We start from the raw sequence: 20,545 nt of genomic DNA on the forward strand, positions 1-20,545 counted from the left end.
TCAGAGAGAGGAGTTGCAAAATTAGTTGGAGCGCCTTCATCAGGGTAGCATGGACGTTACGTAGTATGAGACTATATTCGTTAATTTATCTCGCCATGTAGCTATCTTGATTCCTACTAAGAGGGAGAAGGTATAGAGGTTTATAGAGGGTCTTCATATGGCATCAGACTTTAGATGGCTAGAGAGGCCACGACCGAGATTTCCTTACTCAAGTAGTTGAAATCGCCAGGAGGATTGAGCGCATTACATGCCATGTGAGAGAGACGACCTCTTATAAGAGGCCATATCATTTTGGAGGACTCATTGGTGCCTCGTCTGGAGGCAGAGTTTCCTTTGGTAGAGGCCAATCTATTAGGCCGGTACAGTCAGCACTGAAGGTCACATAGGGTACATCAGGCAGTCGTAGTGCTTTTGGACCTCGTTCTGAGCAGCTAGCATTCGCTGCACCTTCAGCTCCCATTAGTGCACCACCGATTTATATTTATTATAGTGGTCATTCAGGTCATCAGGGTCAGTCTGAGATTCAGCAGCCACGCCAGCCTAGGGGCTACATTTTGTGTGGTGATGCTGTTTATATTAGGAGGTATTATTCCAATAGTGTACTCGTGCCATGATTTCGGCACCAGTTGCTTCACCACCCCTTCAGCCAGCTAGAGGCGGGGGTCAAGTAGCCCGAGGTGGAGGCAAGTTAGTTAGAGGTAGAGGTTGAGGTTAGTCAGTGAGAGGTCATCCTAGAGGTGGAGGATAGGTTGGTAGGGCTCAGCCTCATTTTATGCATTTCTGGGTCGTCCCGATGCGGAGTCGTCCGATATAGTTATTACAAGTATTATCTCAGTCTGTCACAGATATGCCTCCATATTATTTGATCCGAGTTCTACATATTCTTATGTGTCTTTATATTTTGCTTCGCACTTGGTGTCTATACCGTTTGGAGATTCCATAGTAATTGATCCGATGTACCGGTTTTGTGTTGTTACTATTAATGGTTTTGATACTATAGTTGATCTTTAATTATATATGGTGGATTTTGAGGTCATTATTGGTATGGATTCGTTGTCTCTACATCACGCTATCTTGGATTGTCATGCCAAGACTGTGACTTTAGTCATGCCGGGGTTGCCTAGATTAGAGTGGAAAAGGATCCTGGTCATTCCACTAGCAGGATGGTTTCATATTTGAAGGCTCAGCATATGGTTGAGAAAGGGTGTTTAGCGTATTTGGCTTACATCCAGGATTCTTGTGCGGAGGTTCCTCCTATAGATTCGATACAGGTTGTGATGGAGTTTCCAGAGGTATTTCCTACAGATTTCCCGGATATGCCACCCATCAGGAAAATAGACTTTTGCATTGGTTTTGTTTATGGCACTCAGCCTATTCCTATTCCACCGTACTATATGGCTCCAGACAAGTTGAAGGAATTGAAGGATCAGTTGTAGAATTTTCTTGACAAGGGATTCATTAGACCAAGTGTTTCACCTTGGGGTGCGCTAGTGTTGTCTATTAAGAAAAAAGATGGTTCAATGAGGATATGCATTGACTAATGGCAGTTGAATAAGGTGACTATCAAGAACAAGTATCCATTGCCAAAGATTGATGATTTATTTGACCAGCTTCAGGGTGCCAAGGTGTTTTCCAAGATTGACTTGAAATTCGGCTACAATTAGGTGAAGATTAGCGCATCGGATGTCCCTAAGACAACTTTTAAGACTCAATATGGTCATTAGAGTTCTTAGTGATGTCATTTGGCTTGACTAATGCTCCAACATCCTTCATGGATTTGATGAACCGAGTGTTCAAGCCCTATTTTGATTCCTTTTTTATTATCTTTACTGATGATATTCTGGTTTACTCTCATAGTAGAGAGGAGCATGAGCAGCACCTGTGGATTTTACTTCAGATGTTGACGGATTATCATCTTTATGCCAAGATTTTGAAGTGTGAGTTCTGGTTGGACTCAGTTGCCTTTTTGGGTCATGTTGTGTCTTCTGATGGTATCAAGGTGGATCCTAAGAAGATTGAGGTTGTTCAGAATTGGTCTAGACCTACTTCAGCTACAGAGATTCAGAGCTTCTTGGGTTTGGCGAGCGACTATTATTATTTCATGGAGGGGTTTTCATCTATCTTAGTGCCATTGACCAAGTTGACTCAGAAGGGAGCTCTTTTCAGATGGTCTAATGAGTGTGAGGAGAGCTTCCAGCAGCTCAAGACTACCTTGACTATGACCCCAGTGTTGGTGTTGCCCATATGTTTAGGGTCTTACATTGTATATTGTGATGAATCACATATTGTACTTGGCGCGGTATTGATGTGAGATGGTAGTGTGATTTGCTACACGTTTCACTAGTTGAATGTTCATGAGAGGAAATACCTTGTGCATGATTTGAAGTTAGCATCCATTTTTCACGCTCTTAAGATTTGGAGTCACTATTTATACGTCGTGACATGCGAAGTCTACACTAAGCATCAGAGTCTCCAATATTTATTCAAGCAAAAGGACCTTAATTTAAGGCATCAGAGATGGTTAGAGTTATTGAAAGACTATGATATCATAGTATTGTAACATACGGGACCGACTAACGTGGTGGCCGATGCCTTGAGCAGGAAGGCAAAGAGCATGGGTAGTTTGGCATTTATACCAGCAGTGGAGAGACCATTGGCCATAGATGTTCAGGCGTTGGCTAACAAGTTCGTGAGATTGGATATTTCGGATCCTAATAAGGTTCTTGCTTGTGTTATGGTGTAGTTATCTTTGTTGGAGCGCATCAAGGCTCGCCAGTTTGATGATCCTCACTTGTTGGCATTGAAGGACACGGTGTAGCAGGGTGGTGCTAAGAAGGTAGTGATTAGGTTTGATGGTGTTATGCGGCATCATGGCCGGATTTGTGTTCTGAATGTTGATGGGCTGAGAGAGTTGATCCTTGAGGAGGCTCATAGCTTACGGTATTCTATTCACCCAGTTATCACGAAGATGTATCGTGACTTGAAGTAGCATTATTGGTGGCGGAAGATGAAGAAATATTTTGTTGGACTTGTCTTTTAGTGTTTGAATTGTTAACAGGTGAAGTATGAACATCAGAAACCTGGTGGTTGGACTCAGAAGTTGGTGATACTGGAGTGGAAGTGGGAGCGCATAACTATGAACTTTGTGGTAGGATTACCACAGACCTTGAGGAAGTATGATGTTGTTTGGGTTATTATGGACTGGCAGACCAAGTCCACGCATTTCATTCTGGTGATGATTTCCTACTATTTAGAGTGGTTGGCTGAGATTTACATCAGGGAGATTATTCGCATGTACGGTGGGCCCATTTCTATCATTTTCGGTCATCACACGTAGTTTGCTTCGCACTTCTGGAGAGCTGTGCAACATGAGTTGTGCACACGGGTTGAGCAGAGTAATGCATTTTACCCTTAGACAGACGGAGAACCCGAGCGGACCATTAAGATTTGGAAAATATGTTGAGGGCATGCACTATTGATTTCGGATGTTAGTGGGACCATTTTCTACCTCTAGCGGAGTTTGCATACAACAATAGCTATCAGTCGAGTATCTAGATGGCTCCGTATGAAGCCTTATATGGGAGGCGATGTCGTCTCCAGTTGGTTGGTTTGAGCCAGGAAATGCTAGATTGTTGGGCATAGATTTAGTTCGTGATGCTTTAGGAAAGGTGAAAATTATTCAGAAGTAGCTTCATACAGCACAGTCCAGGCAAAAGAGTTATGCTAATAGAAAGGTCCGTGATGTGGCTTACATGGAGGGTGAAAAGGTTCTCCTTCGACTTTTGCATATGAAGGGCGTGATGTTATTTAGGAAGAAGGGCAAGTTGAGCCCGAGGTTTATTTGCCCATTTGAGATCATGGAGAGAGTTGGGAAGGTTGCTTATAGGCTTGCATTGCCTCCTAGCCTAGAAGGGGTACATTCAATATTTCATATTTACATGCTTCGAAAGTACCATGAGGATAGGTCGCATGTTTTAGACTTCAGTACAGTGCAAATTGATGAGAATCTGACTTGAGGAAGAGTCAACGGATATTCTAGACCGCATGTTTGAAAGTTGAGATCTAAGGATATTTCTTTTGTGAAAGTGCATTGGAGAGGTCATCCGACTGAGGAGACTACTTCAGAGTCCAAGTCTGACATGAGGAGCAGATACCCACATCTTTTTACCAGTCTAGGTACATTTATATGTCCGTTCAAGGACAAATGTTTTTTTTCAGAAGTGGAGAATGTAACGACCTGATAGGTTATTTTGAGTACTAGCTCCCCATTTTGTGTTTAGAGACCATTCATAGCTCTATTTGATAATTTATGACTTATGTGCGTGGTCTGTGTTGATTTTCGAAAAGCTTAAATGTGAATTTTTTAAAGAAAATGTATTTTTTGACTTTGAAAGTGGCTAGAGTTGACCACGATCAATATTTTTAGTAAACGACCTCGGATTTGTATTTTGACGATTGCGATAGGTTTGTATGATGATTTTTAATTTGTATGCATGTTTAGTTGGGGTCCTGGGTGACCGGAGGCCATTTCGACGCTTTATGTAGAAAGTTTGATATCTGAGTCTGAATTTTGAAACATACTTGAGGTTTTGGTGATCGATTCTTGATTCTAGATATTATTATGATGATTTGAGCTTATGGAGGAGTTCGTTTGATGTTAATATACTTATGTGAATGTTTCGATTGGATCCCGAGGGGCTCGGGTAGGTTTCGGATAGGTTGCAAACTATTTTAGAATAGCTGCAGAGTTGCTGGTGTTATTGGGCTACAGATTTCTCATTTGCGAGGATTTGTTCGTAAATGCGAGCCTCGTATTTGCAAGAGCTTTCTTGAAATTGCGATGCTGGGTAGGGGATGTCAACTTCGCTTTTGTGAAGCTTAGTTGACATCCCCTACCCAGCATCGCAATTTCAAGAAAGCTCTTGCCATAATTGCGACTCTGTGGGAGTAGGGACAACTTCGCTTTTGTGAATCTGAGTTCGCATTTGCGGATATACCAGGTTCGCATTTGCTATCACTGTAACACATTTGCGATAATGGAGGCTCAAGATCTGGTTTGCAATTCCAACCAGCTGTTTGCATTTGCGGTCATCACAATTGCGAATAATAGTTCACAATTATAATACCTGCGGCTGGGTAACAGATTGGGATTTCGGGACTTAACTCATTTTATGCCCTTTTTGAGTCCAAGACTCCATAGAGGCGATTTTGGGAGAGCAACGTCTTCTCAACTTCGTAGGTTAGTAACTTTAACTTATTTCTTTTCAATTCCCATCACTTTTTCATGAATTTCACTATCAAATCTAAGATTTCATAGAGTAGGAATTAGTTTTGGGTAGAAATTATGGATTTTGTAAACATGATATTTAGACCTCAAATTGAGGTCAGATTTAAAAATAAATCACATATTTGGACTCGAGGGGTGAATGGGTAATCGGGTTTTGATAATCATTTCAGATTTTGACTACGTGGTTCTGGGTAGTCTTTTGTTGACTTTTCCAAACATGTTAAATATCGAAACGTTGTCATACGAGGGTAGTTTTTAAAGCTTGTTTTGACATATTTAAACCATATTTGACTAGATTCGGATAGTTTGGAGGCTTGTTCTAAAGGAAAATCGGTGTTGGATTGTTTACCTTTTTTCCGGAAAGAGGTATGTATCGTGGTTAACCTTGATTTGAGGGAATTAGGACATGATTAGTGTATTTGCCATGTGATATATGTGTGGGGATGCCGTATATATAGGATGACAAGTGTGTATGCGTTGTCATAGGTTTAATCATGCGGGATCTACCACTTTATTTTACGTCTTTAATTATACCATTTCTTTACTTATTTCGTGTTTTTACTTATTAGGTGCTCTACTTGATACATGTTCTACTTGATATATGTATCCTTACTTGTTACATGTCCTTAATTGTTACAAGTTCTAGCTTATTTCAAACCCTTATTTATCATATACCTTTACTTGTTATGTACTCTTACATGTTATTGGATATATGCTTTTACCTGTCTCATGCCTTTATTGCCTTATAGCCTTTACTTGTTTCTTGTTTCACTCTATTATGTTATATCACATTGTGTGATCTTTAGATTATTCTCGTGTTTAAGACTTGTTTATGTTCTTGTTGACATATATTGTGAGGCTAGCTTATGAACGTTGAATTGGTTGACTTTCTTTATTTGTGCTTGTATTTTCTTAGTAAATTATGCATTTTAGTTTCCTTTTATGTTATATTGTGGGACTCACCGTATTTAGTCGTTATTGAGTATATTCAAATGAATTTATAAAAGGATCAGGTTGCGCGTCACAACGGAACCGTTATTGATATTGAGGTCGGGTTGCCCACCGTAACGGTATTGTTATTGATATTGGACCGAGTTGTGTGCCGCAATGGTGTTGTTAATGATATTTGGATCGAGTTGGGTGCCGCAACGGAAAGGATGTCTTGTAGTTGTTCTTGGTTGTTATGCTCCGCTACCGTGTTGTGTTATGAGGTGGTGATGTGATGTTATTCGGGTACCCTCTGTTATTTACTTTCTCATTCCGTTCATTATGTAGTTACTCATTTCTCTATATTATTATTTCTTTTCTACTTATTACTCGTATAGGTTCACAGTGAGTGTGTTGCCATAGTCTCATCACAACCTCGTCAAGGTTAGGCTCAGTACGTGACAGTACATTGGGTCAGTTGTACTCATACTACACTTCTACACTTCTTGTGCAAATCGGGATATCGGTACTAGCGGAGTCCCGAGGTGATTGCTCAGACCCTTGAGGTAGTGCTGCTTGGTATTCACAGACCCTGGAGTTCCCTTCCCATCTTTTCTATTGTTAATTGTACTAGACAGTATCGTACTTTCCATTGTAGACTTGCATTTTGCATTATTAGTGGCTCATTTAGTTGTAACATCTGATACTGGGGATAGTTTTATACAACGATGGTTGTAGTCCTATATTATGCTTTATTCGATTTTACTCTTTTATCATTATTAATATATATTTAGCTATTATATTGCTTTAATCATTATGCTAATGTTGACTTGCCTAGCGAGCGAATGTTAAGCGTCATCACGACCCCATGGTTGGATTTGGGGTCGTGACAGGAATGATGGTTTTAAAATATAGGAAGGTGAATATAGGTTTGTTATTCTTCCAAACAAGATATATACATGTAGGTTATGGATTTTAAGATGTATTCCTTATCATCGTTCTATTTGTGCATACTATAACCCCTGATGAACATGTAGAGCATTGGTATAAGAATGATAGATTTTTTAATGCCTACAAGTGCTTTATTCAATCTATTCCTAACATGAAGATAACTAACCATGTAATAGAGCCTCAAGCAATTAAGCATATGCCAGGTAGACCCAAAAAATGTAGAAGGAAGGTTAAGGATGAACCAAAGAAGAAATGAGGGAAGATATCAAGGAAATGTCTCAAAATGGCAAGTTCAAAATGCAATCAGACAGGCCATAACAAGATGTATGCATAACACAAGTGTAAATTATATTTATATTGTACTTGTATGTTAATACCCTATACTATACATCTTAATCATATTTACTTGTTATTATTATATTGTAACGACCTGGCCGGTCATTATGTATATTTGAGCCCTGTATCCCTATTTGATGCTTCTCTTGTGCTTAGTTGTTATTTTGCGACTTGTGGGGATGGTTGGTTGGGTATTGGAAAATTTTTGGATTGAAATGAAACACTTAGTTCCAAGATTGGAAGATTAAGTTATAAGAGATGACTAAGGTTTGAATTTTGTGTTAACGACCTTGGATTCGTATTTTTATGGTTACAATAGGTTCTTATGGTGATTTTGGACTTAGGCGTATGCTGGAATTGAATTTGGAGGTTCCTAGGATGATTTTATCTTTTTTTTGCCGAAAGTTGGCAATTTGAAATTTTGAAAATTTTATAAGTTTGACCATGGGTTGACTTCATGGTTATCTAAATTCGATTGTTGTTCCGAGACTTGGAATAGGTCCGTTTTGTCATTTAGAACTTGTGTGAAAATTTTTGTATCATTCCGAGTTGGTTTGGTAGGATCGGATACTTGGTTGTGAATATTGAAGTCTTGAGTTTCATAGCGTACATGATGTGTTTTGGTGTTGGACTCGTAGTTTTATATATTATTTTGATGTTTCGAGCGGGTGAGCGAGTTTTTATAAGGTTTAAGTACTTGTACGGACATTTGGTGTGGGGCTCGGGTGAGTTTTGGAATGATTTCGAATGTTTTGGTTTGCTTTAGATTTTCTTGTGCTGCTAACCTCACATTTACGAAGGCCTGCTCGCATTTTCAATGGCCGCATTTGTGGTGGACTTCTCTCATTTGGGGGGGGGGGGGGGCTGGGGGGACCTCACATTTGCAAGGATCTTGGTCGCTTTTGCGATAATGAGACTGGCAGTTTGGGCTTCGCAATCACGAATTGCCTGTCGTAGTTGCGACATTGGTTGTCAATGATAAGGTGGATTTAGTTTTAGTTCGAAAGTGTTGATTCTTGTTCCCAAAACTAATGAAATTATACAAATTGCAGGCATGTTGGAGAATTGGACCTTAATGAACAATTCTAACTCAAAAAGGAGTATTCGAGCTCAAAAAGGCAAGAAGGAGTGCAGCAGGCCAAAGTGCGGTCCGCAGAAATACATCTGCGGCCGCAGAAAAGATACCTGAGCCTCAGAGGAATTTCAAACAAGTGCTGTCCGCACACCAAATTGTGCGTCCGTAAAACCTGGTCGCACTGACAAGATTTTAAAAGTTCAGAGAAGGTGCAAAATGACCAAGTGTGAAGCCTTGCTAAAGTACAGCCACAGATGGAAAAGTGCGACCTCAGAAGCTGAAGTGCAGTCGCAGATGGAATTGTGCAGCTGCAGAATTTCTCCAACTGAAGAAGAGAAGAAAAGTGCGGATATCACATTGAATTTTGCCGCCGCAGAACCTCTCGAAGAGCATTTATGTTAGCTTATTTTAGGGCACTATAAATAGATGGGAAACACTTTTTTAGGGCAAGTTTTAAATTGTAATCAGCTGTAGCGGTTATCTTTTTCAGTTTTGGGAAAGTTGTGACTATTTTGAGTGAAGAATAATTTGTTTTATCATTTTAATCTTACTTTATGTCTTTAATTAGTTCTTCTTCTTATTCTTCTTCTTCTTCTTCTTCTTCTTCTTCTTCTTCTTCTTCGTTTTCTTCACTTTCTAGCATGAGTAGCTAGATTTTCTCTAGGGTTGTGACCCAACCCTAGTGTGTAAACCTTATGGGTTATTAATTTAGTGCTTGTCTATGATTGAGTGTTTATTATTTAGCCTTATTTATGCATTATTTCTAGAATTAATGGTTGCAAATATTGATTTATGCCTATTTGACTTGGTTCTTACTTGAGAAAGAGAGACTTAGTCTAGGAAAACTTGGCTAACAAGAAATTGGGCTAATTAAGGTTTGGCTAGTCTAGTTAAAGGGTTTGAACTAGAGATAGGGAAAACCCGACTTGAGCTCATATCAATTGTTTGAATTGATACCCAATTGGACTTGGGAAAGCCAATTTGGGCATAATGACTCTATAACCGAGAGGTATTGAGTGGGTAATCGAGAGTTGAGAGTTATAATATATCACGGTCAATAAAACAAGCATTAACGTGATTTACCCGTTAGGTTAGTACCTAGGTGAAGGTTACATTCCTAGGCTTTTTCCCATTTGATTAAAAACATCAAAAACAATTTCTCGCTTTTTAGTTTCTTCTAATTAGTTTAAATTTGTTAGTGTTAATTTTAGAATTAGAAAACAAAAACCCTTTGTTGGAAGCGCAATTGAGTTATTTCACGTACTCTCATTAAGTGTCTACCCTAACATCCCTTACAAAGTCCTTGTGGAATTCGACCCCGACTCTTATTGGGTACTTTTATATCAACGACCGTTTCCACTCACTATTGAGTGCGGATTGGACGTGGTTCAGTCAACTGGGGCATTGCATTTGCGATATTTTCTAGGGAAATCCTGGTTCGCATTGCCATACATGGGTCGCATTAATGGAGTTCACATTTGTGAACCTCTGATTGCAAATGCGACATCTGCAGCTTATTCATAGCTCGGCATTTCGAGACTTAGGCTTATTTTATCACATTTTGAGCCCTAGACTTGGTGAGGGGCGATTTGTGAAGAATATTTTCACACATAGATATTGGGTAAGTGCTTTTCACTTAATTATATAATATATCTTGGTTTATCATAGATGTTTACACCAAAATCGTGGAATTTGAAGGAATATTTGGGGATTTTTGACTATATTTTGAAAAATAAAAGTTGGGAATTTGAGAGTCAAGTTGGAATCGATTTTGAAAACTAATGATATATTTAGACTTGTGGAATTATGGGTAGTATAGATCTTCTCCTTGACTTGGGTTTTGATCGTGCGGGCCCAGGGGTTGACTTTTATTGACTTTTCATGAATTGAGTAAAGATTGAGACTTTATTGTTTGGAATTGATTCCTTTAGTATTGTTTGATATTATTGAGTATTCTTTTGGCTAGATTTGAGCCGCACAAAGGTGAATTTTAATGAAACGGAATTTCTAGAGTATTGAATTGGCTTATTTGAGGTATGTATCTTGCCTAACCTTGTGTGAAAAAAATACCCCTTAGGATTTGGCCTTAATTTCCTATTTGTGTTATGTGAAAAGCGACGTTTACATGATGTGACGAGCATGTACACGGACGTATATGTGGTTTATGACAGGATTAGATCTTAGGCTATTAATATGCCTTAATTTGAGGATATATTGTATATGGAACATACTTAATCACTTTTTGGCTAGGTGAACATAATCACTACACTTGTTTTAGCCGTAGTAATACTTTATTTGTTACACACCCATCCGCATTTTACTACGTTCATGTCTTTCTGCACCTTGTTGATAAATTTTGAACTCATATCTTTGATGAAACATTGGCTTTATTATCTTGTGATTATTGTGGAACATGTGGACATGTTGAGCGGATTTTTTGTTGTTTGGCACGAGCTTTTTACCGTGTGAATGTGACTGTGATTTTGTCAGGGCGAAGCCGATACAGTGGCTATTGTGATTTTTTCAGGGTGGATATTGTGGCACGAGGTCATTGCCGTGCGAGTGTGATTTATATTGTGGCACGAGGTCTTTGCCGTACGAGTGTGATTTATATTGTGACACGGGGTCTTTGTTGTGCGAGTGTGATTTATGTTGTGGCATAAGGTCTTTGCCGTGTGAGTGTGATTGATAATGTGGGCGCGAGGTTCCATATGAGTGCATTTCTATTTAATGACTTTTTGTGTAAGCTAAGCCTTTACTTGTATTTAATTGTTATCACCTGTTCTGATGAGATTATTGTGATTGTTTTACTCCTATACTTTCTGTTGCCAGTCTTTCATGTATTACACATGTTATTTGACTAGTGAGTAGCACATGACTTGAACCTTGTCACTACTTCACCGAGGTTAGTCCTGAGAGTTACTTGGTACTAACCGTGGTATACTCATATTAACTTCTGCATATTTTTATGCAGATCCAGGTATTGGAGGTAGTGGACCTAGGCATTGAGAGCTTCATTGACCGCAAGGATTCAAGGTAGAGTTGCATCAATAGTCGTAGTCCCTTGAAGTCCTATCCCTACATTGATATTGTCATTTCTATATTTGAACAATATTGTATTTTGAGATATTCTTATGTATTCAGTTAGAGCTCGTGACTCTGTACTATCTAGTTTTTGGAAGATGTTTTTGATTATCGCAACTTTGGCTTTATTGCCTCTATTTTTGCTTTTATATTAATTTTTGTCTTATTATATTATGTTTTGTTTAATTAATGTTGTTATGTGATAGCCTTACCTAGTTTTAGAGATTAAGTGCCATCATGAACCCTATGGTGGAATTTTGTCATTCCAAGTTGGTATCATAGCTCTAGGTTCACAGGTTCTATGAGTCATGAATGAGTTTAGTATAATCTTGTGGATCAATATGGAAACGTTACTTATCTTCGAGAGGCTATCGAACTGTTAGGAAATATCATGTTCTTTCATTCTTTATCGTGCCAATTTTTTATTTCGAAGTTTGAACCTTTACTCTTCTATTCTCTCACAGATTGTGAGGACACACGTTAACGGATCAGCTGATCAGACACGAGCACCCCCTACTATAGACGAGAAAGACCGGAGCCGAGGTAGAGGCCGAGGAGGGGCACGTGCTACAACTAGAGAACCTTCTAGAGCAGCAGTTGTGGAGCCTCCAGCAGCTCCAGTTGAGGACCAGGAGCTCGAGCATGTTGAGCGTGCACCTGAGTAGCCTGTTGCTACGTCGGGGCTCCAGGAGACCTTGGTAGACCTCATGAGTATGTTCGGTAGTTTGGCCCAGGTAGGGTTGATTCCGTTTGGACCAGCTACTTCACAGGCTAGGGGAGGAGCTCAGACTCCTGCCGCCCGTACACCAGAGCAGCCAACTCATGCTTATCAGACATTATCGTGCCGGTGCATTGTACCTTTCTATACTTCCATCAGCCCTATATTTTACCTTATAGACCATTTACACCCAATAGGCTTCTTTCCTTGTGGAAGCTCAACAATTTTCCAAGTCCCATTAGCTTTCAAAGCCTTCCTTGCTCATGGAATCTTGCCACTCAGGGATGGTGGTTGCCTAAGAGTATGAATGAGGCTCTGGGACATACAACTGACCATCACAAGAAACATGAATGGAAATAGAGGATAAAGAATGACAAACATAGATGTTGAGATAACTAGGAGGGTTATGTGGTCTAGAGGATCTTCTCAAAACAGGCAAAGGAGAAGAAGAAACAGGAGGTGAAGGAACAAGAAGTGAAGCAGGAGTTAGAAAGGAAGTAGGAGAAGGATGCAAGCCAGGAGAAAGAGGATCAACATCTGACGAAGAAACAAGTTAAGGGGGAGATGAGGGATAAGGAGATATAGAGTGATTAGTATCAAAACAAGAAGAAATAAGAGAAGGAAGAATGTGAGAAGACGGATTGGAAGTTGTAAAGAATGGAAAAATATGTTCTAGGAAAATGACATCCCTAGAAATGAAGCAGGTTCTGGAAGTCAGACTATAGAGTTTATAGCCTTTCTTAGCAAAAGGATAACCCACAAACACACAGGGAGTGGATCTGGGGGAGAATTTGTCCTTGTGCAACTTAGGTATAGTAGAGTAACACAAAATCCAAAATCTTTAAGATGAAAGTATGAAGGAGCATATCCATATAACAATTCATAGGGACTTTTGTGATTAAGGAGAGGAGAAGGAAACCTATTGATCAAGAATGTTGCAGTGAGAAGGCAGTCTCCCCAGAACCTGATGGGAAGATGAGATTGAAATAATAGAGCTCTGGCAGTTTCAAGCAAATATATGTGCTTCCTTTCCACCACTCCATTTTGTTGGGGAGTGTGTGGGCAGGAAGTCTAATGCTGGATGCCTTTCTCAGAGAAAAAATGAGAACCTAAAGTACTGGAATCTAATTCTAAGGCATTATCACTTCTGACAGCCTGACTTTAGTTTAAAATTGTGTTTCAACCATGGAAATGAAAGCCTTAAGTCAAAAGCATTACTCTTGGATCCCATAAGATGGGTCCAAGTGGCCCTAGAATAATCATCAACAATGGTCAAGAAGTACTTGGAACCATTATAAGTGGGTGTGGGATAAAGTCCCCAAGTATCTATATGAACTAATTGGAACGGATGAGTGGACTGTATGCTACTTTCTGGAAAGAAAAACCTAGTTTGCCTGGCTAAAGGGCAGATAGGACAACTAAATGATTGTTTAAGAGGAAATTTAAAATTTATAGCAGATATAGTTTTCAGTTTAGAGAAAGGAATATGTCTAAGTCTGTAATGGCAAACAACCTCAGCTTTATTCATATTATCAATAGCTGACATGGTATCTACAGAGGAACATTCATCAGTTACACTAGCATGAACAACAGAATTAGAACATGAAACATTTGAAACAACAAAGTGAACAAAAGAAGAAAATTGTGGGCTAGGAGCAATGACAGACTGAAACAACTTGTAGAGGCCATTGTCCAGCTTACCAAGTACCACTGTCTTCCTCACTGGAGGGCCCTGTAAAGTACAAGCAGCCTTGATAAATTGTACAATGTCATCACAATAAGAGAGTAATTTGTAGACAAAAATAAGATTGTATTGAAAACTGGGAACGTAAAGCACATTGTGCAATATCAAATCAAGCAATAAGGCCAATGAACCAATATTGGTAACTTTGACTTTATACCCATTTGAAAGAGAAACAAGGTATGGGACATGTAAGGTTTAAACATTAAAAAGTAAATTCCTAGTGGAAGTCATATGGTCAAAAGCCCCAGAGTCTATGATCCACACTATTCCATCCACTTTGGTCAACATGCATGCACCATAAGATACACCAGGGGGAATTAACTCACCAGCAAAATTGACTGATCCCATCAAATTTGAAGCAGATGGAGAAGGAGACAAATGTGACTGTTGAAGTAACATCATCAATTGGGAATACTGATCCTTGGTAAGCCCAGGAATAACATACATCTCTTCAAACTGTGGAACAGTACCATGCTCAGTAGAGATGTCACCAATCCCAGATTCAGCAGGGCTGGTAAGCTCAACATGTGCAGCAGTCTTTCTAAAGTTAGGAGATATAGTAAACTTGAAGTTTGGGGGAAAACCATGGCATTTGTAGCATTTGTCTATAGTATGGCCAGGTTTCTTACAGTATTTGCAGGTGACATTTGGTTTAGATGGGTCAAAATTCACCGTAGAAGAATAACCCTGTTTGGAGATCCCAGCACTAAAAGAGGCAGAGGTAGAAGGAAATTGAGTCCCAACAGATACATTCCTCTGCTTCTCATCAAATAGCAAGATGTTATACATAGTCCCAACTGAAGGAAGAGGCTTCATCATCAGAATGTTACTCCTGGTTTGAACATATGTGTCATTCAAACCCATCAAAAACTGATAGGCCCTCTGTTCCTCATTCTCTGCAGACATAGCCCCACAAGAACACACCCTAGCTCAACCAGCAGATATGGAAGTTATTTCATCCCATAATTGTTTGATTTTATTAAAGTATGAGGCTATGTCGAGGGACCCCTGGGAAATATGTGCTAATTCTTTCTTAAGTTCAAATGCTCTAACCCCATCGGCCTTACCATACCTCACTTCCAACCCGTTACAAATTTCCCTAGCAAACTCTGAGTACTCCACACTACGAAATATTTCCTTAGACAAGGAGTTCACCAACCAGGAGATGACAAGGTTATTGCACCTCTGTCATTGTTTGGCTAGATGGGAGGTAGTGAAGGCTTCTGGGAATTTCCATTTATAAAATCTAGTTTGTTTCTAATGGACAGTGCGATAAGGATATTATGCCTCCAACTACCATACCCAGTTCCATCGAATGAGGTGGAGACCAATGAGGTCCCCAGAACATCTATGGGTGCACATATAGAGGATGACATAGATGAGTATAGTCATCCTCATGGAAAGCAGTGCGAGAAGTTGTAGGAGTTGAAGATGTATCAGAAGCTCCGTTAGTCATGTTATCAGATTCACAATCAACCAGACAGAAAACTTAGGTCATGCAAGCGGAAATATGAAGATGTAATGATAAGTGAAGTTGATGTTACCAATCTCTTTCGCAACCGGAAAGAGCTACGGCCTTCAAACAAAAAACACCTCAATAGCCGCCATAAAACTCTTATACGAGAAAACCCTAATTTCAGTCGAAATCCTTGAAGTCGTCTGAAAGAAAAAATTCACCGCTGTAATGCACTGGAGTAGATGAGATAACACAAATACTGGAGAACTCAGGTGAAGAATCGAACATAGAATCCAACACCAGACCACGAACAACAAATGAAATAAAAAATCAAAGGAAGTACGAAAAATCCGATGAGAGAAGATGAGTGTAGCATCGATTGAATTCATAGCATGAGATTTACACGGATCTCAGCTCTGATACCATGTAAACGTGAAGAAACGAGGTAAACGAAGAAGGAGAGATTCTAGGGTTTACACCATGTTTAGAGAATCAGAAGCTTCGTGACTTTGTCTCTTCTGTGTATTGAGAAAAATGAATCAGAGAGTTGTTACTACAAAGGTGGGCTTCATTATTTATAGTGACCCGAAAAAAATATAAAAAATACAATGGACTACTAACTATTACAAATGGGCTATCTTTAGGGAAAGTTTCATAAGTGGGAAATATTTAAGAAGTAATTATACCAACCTAGCAGGGCTACTTAATAAACAAAGATGGCAGTAAAATAATTATAAAATTAGCAGAAACGTATCCGCATATCTCGCCCACTCAACCCCATTAACTATTTTCCTATTTTATCGATAAATATCCAATAAAAAGGACTAGATCCCCTTGTTGCCTTTGGCACAATACATCACAATGGACACTTGCATATGGCTGTAATATTTGTCTAAGTTTATATGTGTTATTCACTATTGCATCTATTAACTGTATTATGTGTTATGTTATATACATTGTATAAATAGTAATATAATATGTATTTAAGTGTGAATATAAAGATATATATTTTTTTTGTGAATATAAAGATATATAAATTAAAAATATATGATATATAAATTGTATAATCATATTTATAATGTGTATATAAGTGTGAATCAAAGAAATTAAACATACTTGTTATTTAACTTAAAATATCACATCCTTCAATGTAAAAATACACTGTATATATACTAGGAAAAATATATGGTATATAATATGAATTATATGATTTATACAAATATAATTTCTTAAAAATTATTATAAATTATACTAGATATATAGATGGTATATAATATGTCAATTTTGTATTCTATAATTCATCACGTTTAGCAAAACTATAATGAATGAAGACTTGGTAAAAAAGTAAAAGATGAACAATAAAAGGCAGCTACTGAAATGTTCACATGAGAATAGCAGCTATTCAAATTTGTTCCATCCCTATTTCATATGAGAATAGCTCTATTTTCCTTACATTTTTTCTTCTTATTTTCCTTTTTTCTTTGTTTTCCAAAAATATGCCTCTTGCTATAACAATACTATCATAAGCAACTGCGATATTCTGATGATTATACATTGTATAATTATGGTATCATGTGTATCTAAGTGTGAACTAAGATAAATATAAATTAACAATACCAAATCCTATAATTCACAAAAACTACATGGTATATATATAATCTATAATTATGATTTATGCAGCAAATAAGATTTAAAAAACATTAATAATTATACAAGGAATATTTATGGTATATAATATATTCATTATATATTTATGAAATAATTTTGGCATATAGCATATCTAATAAAAAATATTTTATTTTATAAATGATATGTTAATGGTATAAAGTATATGTGTTTGTGCATGTTTGTTTTAGCTAAAACATATTCTTGTATATTTATGGAATAAATAAAAATACATAGCATAATATTCATTATATTTTTATGAACAACGAAAGAGCCGTTATGGTCCAGTTGAAAAAGTTGAAGATGTAAAATGAGAGGGGTGAGAGAGAATGGAGTGGTCTGTACGAAGGGAAGAGAGAGAAAGATTAGGTTTTGAGGGGGATAAATTAATGAGAACAAATTAGTAATCCATCCCTTAATTAGTGATTCCTTAATTAATGAATCATTTAAAACATATAGGCAAATAAACGTATGAGTTTTTTAAAACATGCCATAATTGTAAATCAATTTGCTGTTTTTGAAATAAAGCAAAAGTAATACCATTTATATTATTAACTCTTTAAAAAAGATCTGGCTTCAGCCATTCTAGCTCCGTCCCTGCTTGTGCTATTCTTATACCAAATTAACAACTCACATTATAATTTCAATATAACTTGTACATAGATCAATTATGTTATATATTGGGAGAGAGTTCAAAGTAAGGGTGCGCAGGGGTGTAGGTGTGCTCCAGTTTAGAAACCACTGAAATTCAGATTTGTGACTCTACTTATGCTATCCCATGAGGGGACCAATTCCTACTCTTTTCACACTGTTCATAATAATTAAATAAGTTACTCATAATTTCCATTATTCAAAACCCTTAAATCATTCCCACAGAATTCTTTTTAGCAAAGAGAAATGAAGTTATCGCCTATATAAGGAGTATTCCCTCCCTCTTTACATACATTAATTCTACCTCCTCATTCATTTATGTACTTCAGAAGCCTCCATCATCTCATCTATTCAATTTAAACCTCAAACCTTGATTGTAAGAATTCGTGCCTCACTTCTCTCTCATTGTATATTTCTACATACAGGAATTTCTTAACCTTCCTCCTTATACATATACCTTCGAAACAGTACGAGAACACTAGTCTCTAGCTGCTTGAATATCAGTCTTTTGCATGCCTCTTGTTTCTGTCTCAGTTCTCATTGATTCAAATAATTTCTAACAATCCATTTTCTCGTGAACCCAACCGATCGGGTGTTAGAAAGTGAAAAATAATGGATCATGAAGTGTTTGAAAACGTGAAATATGAGAAAGCCAGAGCAATGGTACGGTTCAATCGGTTTCGGAAAATGATGAAGTTGTTGCAATTTGTTGAAGTGCTCTTGGCCTTCATGTTTATTTCCTGGTCCTGGACATATCTCCCGGCCGCCGTTAAATTCTCCGGCGACTTATTGGTCGAACTCTCAGTTTATATATTCAATCCTCATGTCATTTTTCTCATTGGCAACGCAATTATTGTCTCTGTCTTATTGCTCTGCCGTCAAACAGAAGCCGAGAACCACTCCGTCACTGGCGGTATCCACCGCGACGATGTCCGCTCCTGTGAAGTTCAACTACCGATTGTCACTACCTGTGACGGCTATGTGGTAACTTCATCACCTTCTTCGTCGCCGGGCATTGCGGTGCCTAATTTCGCCGGAGATGAAAGTAAGCAGATTGTTTGCTCAGAAAGCAAGGTGCCGAATAAGGTGCAAAGCGACGCCGCAGAGACGACAATAGATGTAACAACGAAGAATATACAGATACTTCAAAGGACTAAATCGGAGAATTTGAAGCAAGAGATTCCAGTGAATCCTTCAAAAAAGCTCCGGCGTTCCCAGACAGACATGTCGGCGGTAGACACACTTAGCAGCGAAGAATTTAAGCTTACTATTGAAGCGTTCATAAAGAAGAATCAAATCTTTTTTGAGAAACAGAGACTAGCTGAAACAGAGCAGGAAAAATTGATCACATAAGTTTGTGGACAAGGATTTACATTTTGGGCGATTGTAAGATACTCATTCAATTCAAATCCGTAGTATTACGAGTTCGATTTTTAAAACATATTGATAAATTGAGTTTTCCACATGTTAATTATGTTTGAAAAATTACAAGAAATTGCAGTTGAAGGAGCAGTAATTACTAATACTAGAAAGCAAAGATAATCAGTTTAATTATAGATAGCATGTGACTGTACAAGGATTATTTCTGCGGTTCTGCCTATTCCCTGCTTTCTTCTTCTTCTTCTTCTTCTTCTTTCTTCTTCTTTCTTCTTCTTCTCGATTTGGGAAGAAAAGTTTTATTCAGCGGTAACATTTCTTTGCTCTTTTTCCAGCCTTATTTGATTTGGATTTATTATTTTCTTCTATATTAATAGCTTGGATTTTTAGCAAAAGAGATCTAAATTTTAAATTAATAATTACATAGTACTGCTATTTTATTACTCACTCCATTCTAGTTTATGCAAACGTGTTACTATTTGTCAAATATTGTCACAATCCAATTTAGGATCGTGACCGTCGCTTTGGAGCAAGTGCTCTCAAGAAAGCCTTATTGGTGTTTTACAGAAAAACAGACAGAATTTCCCTTGTTTTTGGACTATCCCAAAAATATTTCCTAGCTAAAAATCAACAACCAACCATCCTAATATCAAACCAAACAACAACAACTTATCAATTAACCCAAATAAGTCTCCACCATTACTAATCAACTCACTAACAACCAGAAATACTAATTTATCTCCAAATTCGATAAGAAAGTGCAATACTCATCATAAATCTAATAACGAAAGAATACTCATGACACTAAAATAATGACTATGGAGAGACTCTAAGAGTTCAAAGAAAAGACCATAACAATAAATAAAATCTCCGCTCACGCGAACAAGTGCGAGGCTCACCAAGAACTATCAACCTATGTGCTCTAATTAACGAAATCCTCGCTTTCGTTACATACTGTCTCTGAAAAAAATAGTGGGGAGTGAGTCGCTAGCTCAGTGAGTAATAACACTTAACCACAACCGTTTTTATTAGGGACAAGTGAGAAAACATGCTAGTATATTGAATAGAAAATATCATAAGAATGCCCTTTCAGAACCAATAAATAATTTTCAGTCTCATCATATTTTTCATGTAATATAATTCAATTGACAATTCAGTAATAAGCTTAGTAGACACTATCTAATATCAATATTCATATTTGGGAGGTTTCAATGAACGGATCATGTAATCAGTATAACTGTGGACGTCTTCACAAGAAGTCAAATATAACGGTA

At 37.9% G+C, this 20,545-nt stretch overlaps 1 protein-coding gene across 1 annotated transcript; it reads left to right on the forward strand.

Moving 5' to 3' along the window:
* Nucleotides 1–18,159: 18,159 nt before the first annotated feature.
* LOC107829753 (uncharacterized) lies at nt 18,160–19,595 on the forward strand. The gene has a single exon (XM_016657222.2). The coding sequence runs from the start codon at nt 18,507–18,509 to the stop codon at nt 19,245–19,247; it is 741 nt and encodes a 246-aa protein (XP_016512708.1). The 5' UTR covers nt 18,160–18,506; the 3' UTR covers nt 19,248–19,595.
* The last annotated feature ends 950 nt before the right edge of the window (nt 19,596–20,545 follow it).

The sequence above is a fragment of the Nicotiana tabacum genome, chromosome 9 (assembly GCF_000715075.1).
Source record: "Nicotiana tabacum cultivar K326 chromosome 9, ASM71507v2, whole genome shotgun sequence".
Lineage (NCBI taxonomy): Eukaryota > Viridiplantae > Streptophyta > Magnoliopsida > Solanales > Solanaceae > Nicotiana > Nicotiana tabacum.

Coding starts and splice junctions, on each gene's coding strand:
- LOC107829753 (XM_016657222.2), top strand. CDS start 18,507: ATGGATCATGAAGTGTTTGAAAACGTGAAATATGAGAAAGCCAGAGCA.